The sequence below is a fragment of the Nanorana parkeri genome, unplaced genomic scaffold (assembly GCF_000935625.1).
Source record: "Nanorana parkeri isolate BGI_ZX_2015 unplaced genomic scaffold, ASM93562v1 scaffold2344, whole genome shotgun sequence".
Lineage (NCBI taxonomy): Eukaryota > Metazoa > Chordata > Amphibia > Anura > Dicroglossidae > Nanorana > Nanorana parkeri.
This window is the reverse complement of record NW_017308612.1, coordinates 87,840-99,709: the sequence shown is the minus strand read 5'-3', so window position 1 is coordinate 99,709 and position 11,870 is coordinate 87,840. Positions and strand designations below refer to the sequence as shown.

At 42.1% G+C, this 11,870-nt stretch overlaps 1 protein-coding gene across 1 annotated transcript; it reads right to left on the bottom strand.

Annotated features, from left to right (window-relative positions):
- Positions 1-5,489: 5,489 nt before the first annotated feature.
- Positions 5,490-6,404, bottom strand: LOC108801469 (olfactory receptor 5B12-like). Its single transcript, XM_018573354.1, has one exon. The coding sequence runs from the start codon at positions 6,402-6,404 to the stop codon at positions 5,490-5,492; it is 915 nt and encodes a 304-aa protein (XP_018428856.1).
- Between the last annotated feature and the right edge of the window lie 5,466 nt (positions 6,405-11,870).

The window sequence follows — 11,870 nt, the reverse complement described above, 5'->3', positions numbered from 1 at the left end:
CACACCAATTTAATACACACAACACTTTGTTTAGGATAAAGTTTAGTAGTTGTATTAATTCATACAGGTGAGGACATGAAAGGTTTACTGTGAGTCCAAAGCTGTACGCGTTTTATATGCAGTGGCAGAGTCAAAGCAAGTTCGGGGCACACACGAGAAGGTTTCAGTATGCAATGTGACCACATATGCAGGTAATGACCCGATGTCGTTATGCAGAGTTCATACGTGTCAGTTTTGGCAATGTAATCAGATCATAGAGACTTCATGGGAAAGGTATATCTCAATTATACTTGCAGTTTAGTTGAAGTTGACAAGTCAGGATTCCAGCAGAGGAATGATTGCGAGACAGCGAGAGTCCACCCTGTTCCCTTAATGGAGTTGGAGCTGAGAATCCAAGGGTAGTCAGGAAATGCAGCAGCTGAGGCAAGGGAGTGTCTGATGCCGGCTCTTGAGGTTTCCCCGGTGTATGCTGAAGAGAGAAGCTTGGCTGTGGCAATGCAGAACTTCCAGCTGAGAGATCGCTGCGGCCGCTGAGGGGAATGGTCAGCGTCGGATCGCAATACTGAGATGCCGACCATTCCGAGCCTCGCTGCTTTTATAGTGATAGATGAGGAGGAGGATCAGCTTGACGCTGAGGGAGAGGGCGGCGCCGAGCACTGCTCTGAAATCGTGGATGGGAAAGTTTCTTACAACATGGCACCTTCATCAAGCAACCAGTCACTGTTTGCCTGATGAAGGGGCTGGAAAACCATTTGGTGTGCACTCTTTCCTCCTCTACATACAACCTTTGTCTTCAGCCATAACAATACAAGCTCATTGCAGCAGAACAGCTTAGAGTTTCTCATCGTCTTTTACCAAAAGTAAAGTCAAACATAGACATGAGCACCGGCAAATAATTTGTTTAGTTTCGTTTCATTTTGATTCTGATTTTGCGTTATTTTGTTTTTCTGGATTCGGATAGATTTGAATCTCTGAATTTCCGAAACTTCGTCCAAATTTTAGATTCGGAATGAAACGAGTCGCACGTGTCTAGTCTCTCACACATTCTTGTTTATAAACCCTCTATAAGGTTAGAGGACGTGAAGGAGAAGAGGCCATGACTAGCAGGCATGTAACCTGACTGAAGACTTGGCCAACCTTCTTCAGCAGGGGCGGTCTCTCCTGTGGCTATTTCTCTTAGTAGTCAATGTCATGGACAATATTGTTTTAAAACATCCGTGTTTGATTCTCTGACAGTTCAGCTGAAGAGACCGAAAATCAGCCAAAAAGTAAAATTAATTCTGAGCACCATTGGATTATTTTGTGCCCTTTTACTCATTCTCATGAGTAGGGAGGCAGATATTTAGTGATCCCCCCACCCCAATAAAATAGGCTTACAGATTCCACCATCTTGGGCAGGTGCACTTCACATGGCATTACCCCCACTAGATGGTGCTGAGTAAATTCCTGTGCTCCCCTCTGCCAATTAACTTCCAAGCTCAGCCAGGGTCATGAAGGAGCCTTGAACATGAGTGTGTTCTGATTCTGCTGTAAACCACAAAATCAACCAAAGTGTATCTAATGTCTGTAGGCTCATGTGGGAATCACCCCACCCCCCCACCCCCCCATCACATAGTCACTGATCCCATTCCGATCATTAGCAATAGACTTGTTTAAGAGCATTGCACCTTTAGACGCCTATGACAATTGATGCTCAATTTGCCCGCAGGACTATGCTGTGCGACCACTAGCTAATCAACACATGCCACATCTTCTGCAGACGCCACTGGAGAAGAATGTTTCCTCTCTGTATGGACATTCATTGCTTGCTATTGTATATTCACATAAGCACCTTCCTATTGCACACATCAAAGCCTTTTTTTGGGGGGTCTGAGGAAGATAAGGGTTTTAACTGGAGTTCTTATATAGGGCTGGTGTCAATGGGCTTTTGCTTGACTCAGAACCTACTTCCCTCCCCATACAAGTAATTGAGAATGCAAACGCAGGAGATCAAATGTTGATCATGGGGAGGCCAACGGGCAAAGTCAAAGGCACCTATTGAACTACGAATGATCTTACAATGGTCTTAAACTGACCTCAAGTGCAAGTGAAATGTATCTGAGATTAGGATGAATTTGCCCATCTATACAAGCCCAAAACCCCTCGATATAGGCTCGTAACGTGAACCTGTGCTTTACCCGCACACAGCCTGGCAATTGTTCACTTAGTTTGTCCTTACCCAGCATCACATACATCCCTTACAAAAACACCCCTGGTGCTCCTTTCAGCAATTGGGTGCAAAGAGAAGCCCATGTAGGATGCAAGTCATGACTTGGTGCTTACATAGGGCTGAGCACTCTTCCTCCTACTCCCATGTATCAGTGCTAAGTGCCTGAATGTCCAATCATCAATCACCTGCACCGTCACATGGGAGGAAGAGGTTCCCGGATGCACTGGATGTTTCTCTTCCTTACAGACAGCTGGGTGGGGCGTCAGCATTAAAGTGAACCTGTTGGTTTGCACTTTATATGGAAAGCACAGTGTCACCTCGAAGCATAGAGTAGAAATGATCACATACATTTAGAAATGAAATACCGAGGAATGTTTCAGAATAAAAAAAGTTGTGATTTATTATCTTGTGAAAATGATACTTGGACAAAGGACAGAGTTCTGAAGTCATGTTCTGGAGCCAAAATCTAAATCTCAATTTAATGGGTTTTGGGAGGAAATCCCTCTCCGCTCCTGCGGACTTGTCAGTAAAGGGCTCAAAAGACATGGAACTTGTGCATGTTCTACGCTTGTTTTATTTGACTCGCTTACCTTCTAGAATTGTTTTGTCTCTATGTATTCATCTCCGGATAATAAATAGACATGCGCATTCGGATTCGGACCAACCTGCAAATCAACGAAAATCAGTTGATTCGACGGTTCGTCCGAATCCGAAAGAGCGAATGTATTATATGCCCCCAAAATACTAAAACTATATTCTGACATACATAAATTTGTTTTCAGAACGAGCTGCAGTGGCCGCCATCCTTGAGTATATCTTGGGGACCGCCATCTTGGTGTATACCAAGATACAGTCAAAGATAGTGGCGTGCAAGCTCAGAATGCGCCGGTGGCCGCCATCGCCGGCCGCTCGTTCGGCATCTTCAGTGTGACTTCACATGCTGAACGAGCGGTGGCCATATAGGCCACCGGTGTGTTGTGCGCAGGCGCACCACTATCTTTGAGTATATCCTGGTATATACCAAGATGGCCACGCCCTAACATACAGGCTCTGCCATCTTTGAGTGTATAGCAAGACACACTCAAAGATGGTGGCGCTCAAGCGCAGAACTCACCTGCGGCATCCATGGCTGCCGCTCGTTCTGCACTTTCAGTGTGCGGTTTCGGATTCGGAGGCTCGTTGCCACCGAATCCAAAATAGCAGAAAATTTGTTTATTGATGAAACGAAAGGGAAGTTTTTTGTTTTCATTTGTTTCGTAAGAAAACCATTTTTTTGCCCTGCGCATGTCTAATAATAAACGTATTTAAGCCTTTTAAACAAAACAAAAAAAAAAAATGTTATTCCAAAATGTCTGTTTTTGATTCTTGGGCAGTTCTGCTAAAGAGATCGAAAATCAGCCAAAAAGTGAAATTGTATCTGAGCACCGTTGGATTATTATGTGCCCTTGTACTCATTCTAATGAGTATGGGGGCAGATATTTAGTGACCCCCCAAAAAAGTAGGCTTCCAGATTCCACCATACATTTACCCCTACCTCCTATTTGTAGCCCACAGAGGTGGGGAATTGGCCATTGACCCTCAACATTGGGACATGGGTACTGGGCAAAAAATGGGGTGTTGCTCCACTCCTCTCCCCCTTGCAAGGTACTACTCATTGTGGAAAGTCATTTGGCCTAGTATGGTACAAGAAAGGGGGGCTGTATGCTCGCTGCCTTGCTTTTCCTGTCCACCCAGGTTGCATACTTGGAAAAGAGTCTGGTTGAAATATTAAGGGGAAATTCTATGTCTTTTTGGTAAAAAATACATTGTGGAGGTAAAAAACCGTCTTGTACCTGTTTATAGTTTGACAATGTAAATACCCCCCGCCCCCCACTGACTTTAAAGCTCCAAATATGTAATAATACATGCACAATTATAGGCAGGCAGAGTAGGTGATAGCTCAAAATGTTGGGATAGGGAGTTCCAGAGAATGGGAGAGACCTGGAGGCAAGCATGGGAGAAGTTTGAAATATCATGAGCTCAGTTTTTAAACGATTGAGTTTCTAAAAAGTAGTGTGACATCCTAACTTGTATGTCAGCAAGTAAATGTGTGATGTGCAAGGGCAGCAAATGGGTCAGCTGTGGGGTGGAGAAATATAGTTGCATGTCATTAGCATAGAGATGGTATTGGAAGCCATGCAATGTTATCGACTGACCAAGGGAGGAGGTGTAGCTAGAGAAAAGAAGAGGTCTGAGGGCAGAGCCTTCGGGGGAACCTATGGAAAGAGGAAGAGGAAAGGAGGTGGTAGATTGCTAGGTGAAGCTAAAGGAGCACTAAGATAGGTAGGAGGAGAACCATGAGAGAGCAGAGTCTTGGAGGCCAAATGAGTGGAGTTTTGGACTTTGTTTTTAGCAGTCATTAGTGAGTTGTAGCAGGGCAGATTCAGTGGAGTGTCGGTGGGCAAAAGCCAGACTGTAAGGGGTTGAGAGTCGAACAGAGGTAAGGAGATTGGTCTGAGATTTTTCAGGTTGGAGAGGTCCAGTGAGGATTTCTTTGCTATGGGCTGACCAGTGCAAATTTTAGAGGGAAGGGGAAGTTGCAAGTAAAGAAAAGATTGTAGATGTGAGCAAGAGAGTGTAGGATATAACAAGAGGGAGTAGTGGTGAGGGAACAGGGTCCAGGGGCAGGTGGTAAGGCAGGTGTCAGAGAAAAGATTTTCAGCCTCTTCTGTAGTGTTAAAATCGAAAGAAGAAACTAATAAATATTGTGGTGGACCTGATGCAGTCATTGTTGAAGAAGACTGTACAGTGCAGATCTCATCACAAATTGCATCTATCTTATTTGTGAAATGAATGGCAATGGCCTGGGCAGTGAATAAGTTAGTGGGTGGAAGCGGTGGCGGGCAAAATGTAACTATTAACTTCATAACTATTCAATTCAGTGCATTTGAACATGCAAGTGTTCAGTCCTAACTTTTCAGGACCGAATCTGCTATGGCCAGGGCACGTTTAGTGTTTGCTTGATCAAAAGAGCGATGGGAAATCAAAAATGTTATATAGCTGACACCAGAATAAGAACACTGGAAGAGAGAAGTAAGGAGAAATCTAAATATAGGAACTTCAGTGGCTACTGTCATAGAGGGGACTTCCTATCACTTTGGAGAAATTAATTCTCACTTCCTGTAATGTTTTGGGGGTGAAGGGATATCTCCCCAATGGAGAAAGTACTTCTATGTCTTTCTAAAATCTACAAATCAGGGTTTAGCTAAGATGGATTCTGTATTTTGTTTGGAAGAAATTCCTAAAAAAAACCACTTTGAAATGCTGTTCTAAGATCCTGGTTCCTCAGACTGTATATCAGAGGGTTGAGGAGAGGAACAATCACGGTGTAAAAGACAGACACCACTTTGTCAGCAGCATAGTGATTATTAGTGCCGGAGCGAAAATAATCAAAAAAACCTGAGAAATAAAATATAAAGACCACTGTCAGGTGAGAGGAACATGTTAAGAAAACTTTACTCCTTTTACCTTTAACTTGTATTTTCAGGACAGTTTTGAATATATAGACATAGGGCAGGATGGTCAGTGTTAGGGAACCAACTCCAAGGAAGCCTCCCAAGATAAAGATGAGCAGAATGTTGATGTAGATGTCACTGCAGGAGATCTGTAACAACGGAGGAAGGTCACAGAGGAAACTTTCTATAATAGCTGACTCACAGAATGTTAGTTTCAATGCATAAAGTGTCTGAACTAAAGAATAGGAAAAACCGACACACCACGCAATGGATGCCAACTGTACACACACTTTCCAGTTCATAATCTGTATGTAATGTAATGGCCGACAAATGGCTGTATATCGATCGTAGGACATGACAGCCAACAGAAAAACCTCAGCATCAGCAAATAATAAAAAGAAGAAGACTTGGGTTATACAAGCCGTTTTGGTAATCTCTCTTCTCTGAGTGTGAAGGTCAAATAACATCCGTGGGACGGTGACCGAGGAACAGCAGAGGTCCAAACTGGCCAGGTTCCCAAGGAAGAAATACATAGGGGTGTGGAGGTGAGAGTCACTGACTATGAGGGAGATGATCAGCAAATTCCATGTTATTGTCAGAATGTAGATGAGAAGGAAGAAGAGGAAGAGAGGGAGCTGAAGAGCCGGAATATCGGACAGTCCAGAGAGAAAGAATTCCTTCAGAATTGTCTGATTCCCCATTGTACTATTTTCATTCATACTTTTTATTCATGAGATTAATACAGAAAACACAATTCTCCTCTTCAGTATGTTGTAGGACGTGATTTATGGCAATCTAAAGTATCCAATAAAGGAATTCTGCAACAAAATATAAAAATGTTGTGTTTTGGAGTAGAAAACATGAGCCAGTTTCTAATTTCTATCAGCAATGCCAAATATTACAAAACATGATCAGAAATCTCCGACATTCATCAAATCACCGAGATGGAGAGAGAAGTCAGTGTGTGCTGCCGCATCAGAAATAATAATCTGACTTTTTATTTTCATTGGTGTTGCAGTTCTGGGAGTCCCGGCCGGAATAACAGGACCCTAAATTAGATTTTTTTAAAAATGATTTTCAAAGTAATAATTGCTGCACAGGACAATTTAAGTCATTTTTCCTGAGTCTCACAGCTTTATCTAGTGGCCATAATGTGGTATTTTCCTGATTGCATAATTGACTTGAAAAGAAAACATAAAATACCCGGAGTCTGCTGGATGAACGGCTCTGCAAATGTTTTACAAGTACAACTCTAAGTGTGGAAACTCTGCAACACAGTTTAGGTGAGGGGGGTCAGTCCTCGGTCTCACTTGAATTTCTGTCTGTGTCACTATTGCAGAATTTGTCTCACCTTTAGTGTGGTAAATCCATGGTCACTGGGACAGAAATGAGAGTAAGTCTCTCTAACAGATCAATGGATTGCAGCAACAACCTGACAGGAGTTCTTAGACTTCTCCACACCATCCAAAACTGAAAAATAATAGCTGGCTTGTCCAACACTATAAGTTTATTTCCACTTTTGCAGTCACATTTGAGAAAACCCCTCTGTATGTTTGTTCTGATTTCCCATTCACACAGCATACCGAAAACATGTATTATAAAGCATATTTCTTTCCTTTTAGGTGTTTTGATGCAGCAGGAAAAATGGCTAAATCAGAGTTTTTCTGAGCACCTTCACAGTGACTTGGGACTGAAATGTGTGGATTGTGCTTCTATCATTAGCTTCATTAACATACAATGCAGAAGCCAGGGTTGTATTCCTTTAAGTCTTTTTTTTTTTAGGACAGGCAGTGTTCAAATCTACTGTACAAATTATAATGAAACGAGCCAGCACACTACAGACAGGGTTAACAACCCCCTACTAACATTACAAAGAAGGAGAGCCAAGATAAAATGTGAACCCTTAAGAAGCCAAGTAGAAACCCTAACCCAGGTAAAAACAATTTAAACTGCAAGAAGCATTTTGTTTTAGCTTATGAGATGTGAATCACATTCTCAAACAATTCATCCCCACACAGCTACCTCCTCATGTATCACTGGCCCCTCCCTTTTAGATTGTAAGTCCTCAGGGGCAGGGTCCTCCTCACCATCCTGACTTGAATTGTAATGTGATTGTAATGTCTTCCTTATATAGTAAAGCGCTGTGCAAACTGTTGGTTCTATATAAATCCTGTATAATAATAATAATAATAATGATAATCTGAATGAGGACATGTCACAAAGTAACAAATATAACAGAGGTGTTATCCCAGTTTGGCTGCAAAAGTGGAAATACAATGTAATTTGTCTTGTACACTGTTTGGTATTGGTTGCAGCATAAAAAAAATCAAAGCACAATGTTTCTATATTGCTAAAGGTAACATAATAATGACATCCATAAATATATACAAATATAAATACAAATTCTTGTACAATGCACAATTCACACATACTGTATATGTAACACTTCATCCCAGTGACACGATGTGTTCAGTATATCAGTACTCGGCTCTCTGCCAATATGATCAACAAAATATCCAATTCAGGAAATCATTTCATAGATTATTCATATAAATGTGTGCTAGGATTGGACCTGATAAAAACAAAATGTGTCTGTTTACCTGACCAGCATCCTAAAAAGACAAAAGGAATGTTAACAATGAGATTAAAGTTTGACACATTATTATTTATAGATACGTACTTGTTTGTCTGCCAGAACGTACCTGTAAATCAGTTTTCATAGAGTGACTACAATTAGGCCGTATGAGATGTATAAACAGTAATAACTGAATAAAACAAACAACAAAACTCTGAATTTCCAGTTTGGAAAGATTTTATTTGTTTCAGTCCATTCCCAGATTTTGCCTCTGATACCCCCGGCAGAGGTCAGTGCTGTTGGAAGTGGGATAGGGGACATTTCTTCTGGAAGGGCAGCAGGTCAGATGTGGAGACACATCACATTATTATAATAGAACACAGCAAACATAATACTAAACCTGTGTGACATTTCTGGTCACAATACATTTTTATTAGCCGCACATTCATATATTTATAATACAGAAATGTCCCCGGAGCTCACAGGAGTATCCGTCTATAACACGTCACCTCGGGAAAATGAATCCCTACAGAAATTAAAGCCTCCTCTGAGTGGACTCATCCCTCAGCGACACACAACAACGGCCTACTGATAATTGTGGGAGTTTAAAGTCGAATTTCTTAATATTTACTAAAGTCTGAAATGGTAACATTTAAAGTGACAATAAAAAGTGGTGAAATGTGGGCCAACTGAGCACAACGGAAACATGTTGATAGAAACACTAAAAAGAAAAGTCATTATAATCCATTCAGGTTCATTAAATATTAAACTTTGTTAGAATATTTCTAATTTTGCTTAAAGGAAAAGCCTGTGCGAGTGCTCTGTGAGCTCCCCGACATTACACCCTGTGTGTTCCGGTCTCTGAGGAAGGTATCTAATAGATTTGTGAATGATTCAATACTCTCTGCTGATAACACTGCTTGTGGCAGAGAGTTCCAAAATGTAACCGCTCTGAGTGAGAAGAGTCCCCTATACCCTTTGTGGTTAAATCTTTTCTCCACCACTTTTAGGTGGTGCCCTCTGGTCCTTGTTGGGGAGTTTAGAGTAAAAAGTTTATTGCGGATGTTGCCGTCACCACTGAACATTTTGTACATCAGAATCATGTCCCCTCCTAATCTCCTCACTTCCAGCGTGAACCAGTCCTAACCTCCGGCTTCTCTTCTATGAGGTCTGCTGATGTCTTGTATCAGACTCACGTTCCCAGTTTATAAAAAATAAAGCAATGTTCCATGGTGTAATAAAGTAGGATGCTATTTTTTTATACAAATAAAGCATAGCAAACAGCTATCTCCATCTCGGCGCTATATACGGCCTGTGTTCATCTGGAGTCTGGTACATACCCAAGAGGGGGTTCTTTCGTTTATTCATCACATCATCGCATTGCCACGGTTTGGATACACATTTAAATTTATCTTTGAAGATTACAGAACTTGTTGTTTCTTCTTTTTTTTTACCCCCCCCCCCCCTTTTTTTAACTTATTGGTTTTATTATATACCAGATTTTTTATATCAATTATTTCTGGGTAAAACACAATTTTTTTTATTTTTATTCTCATCTTGGAGTCACCACTATCTGTCACTGGAACAATCATTTTTGGTTTTTGGATGTTACTATCACTTCCTACTGGATTGTGGCCATTCATTTGTCACTGGAACGCCATAAGTTCGGTTTCGCTTGAAAAATTGAGATTTATGGAAAAATATATTGTACACAATTCACTCATTTTTTTTTATTTTTTTTTTAGCAAATAAATTTTTTATTGAATATGTTTTTTTAAAAAAGGTAACAGGGTTACAAGATAGAACCTGGTATATGCACAGATTTCCAATGTACAAAGATATATCACATTGTCATAACGGATCTCAGAAATGGATACTGGCTGCAAATTTAGGCTTCCTGGTAGGGCTAGGAAACGGTCATTTGTGTCTAGGCGTCAGTAGGTTCATTTAACAGCGTAGATCAATATCTTGTCATTTAATAGCACCGGTGTCTGCCGGGAAGGACTGAGGGTCAAGGAGTGCTAAAGATATGGAAGGGGGGTATAGTAACCCCTGCAGGTGTTGAGCCCTGTCTGTTCAGGATCCGAGATGCATGTTAGCAGTGGCACATCAGAGGGTGCAGGGGAATGAGGTTGAAGGAGAGCATAGGTAGATGGGGGAAAAGAGGGGTAGGAAGAGAGAGGTGGGGAGAGTCTGGCTGTGGGAGGAGGGAACCAAAATGGTATATTAGTGCGAGAAGGTATCTTCATCACAGTGAGTAGACGGCGCTGGATGTCATTGGGCATACATTTCTCAATCCAAGGGGACCATATTTTTTCAAATTTCTGCATGGGGTTTTCTACTTGTGCAGTCCGCTTCTCATGTGACATTATCCAGTTAACTTGCCTTTTGAGGCTGGAGATGCTGAGCGTGCTTGACAACCATGATTTGGCTATCTCTCTTTTAGCCGCCGTCAGTACATGGAGGCATAATTTAAAAAGTGGTAGTCGGGAGACCCGTTGGCTTACAATTAAGGAGGGCAAAGGTGGGGTCCTTACGCATGGACTGCTGAAACAGAGATGAGAGTATGTGAAAAGCTTTGTCCCAATACCTAGCGACTTTCGGGCACTGCCACCATATGTGGTAGAAGCTTCCAGGGTCTAGGCATCCTCTAAAGCAGAGCGGGGAAGAATGTGGTTTAAATTTAGCAATTCTCGTGGGTACCATGTACCATCGCATTAACACTTTGTAATTAATCTCCAGCATACTGACGCAGCGCGCACTAGATTTTGTGTGTTGCCAGGACTGCTGCCACATAGTGTCTCCCAGAGGAGACCCCATATCACGTTCCCATTGGGAAGTATAGGAAGGGGCAGGTTGGTGGGAGGTGTTAGTAGGTAGTTGCACAGGATAGAGATGGTTCCATGTGCATGGGGATTATCCCGGCAAATATGTTCGAAGGGGCTAAGGGGTCCTGCAGGAGGTAAATGGTGCATATGGGTGAGGGTGAAGTTTTTAATTTGAAGATTTAATACCGAAAGAGCTCCTTATGAGGTAAATTGTAATGTTCACGCAGGCATGGGAAAGGTTTCACGCCCGTGGGGGTTTGTAATTTCCCAATATTCGCGAGACCTTTGTCCGACCAGACTGCGAAGCATGAGGGGTTGGAGAGAGCCGGAGGGAAGTCAGGATTGGGCAAATAAGATAGTAGAGGCAACTGCGGGGAGTTTTATATTTATTTAGCTTTATAGAGAGTGTTACACGAAGGCGTTAGGTTAATACCGAGATACGGAAGTGTGGTTGAGGACCAGCGGTATGGAAAATCAGTTTTTAGGGTAGACACTAATGGGGCTGGGAGCGATATGTTTAGGGCAACGGATTTTGAGTCCTTGGCGCAAAGTCCCGAGATGGAGGCAAATTGGTTAAGTGTCTGCTTGAGGTTAGGGAGGGAGACTATAGGGTTAGTGAGAGTAAGGAGGGCGTCGTCAGCGAATAGGAAAATCTTATGAGAGGTTCCAGCATAGGCTATACCCAGGGGAGGAACGTATTTTGCAGGCCAGAGGTTCCAGGATTAAGGCAAAAAGTAATGGAGATAGTGGACAGCCTTGCCTGG

Excerpts from the sequence above, each read along its gene's own strand:
- LOC108801469 (XM_018573354.1), bottom strand. The coding sequence starts at position 6,404 with ATGGGGAATCAGACAATTCTGAAGGAATTCTTTCTCTCTGGACTGTCC.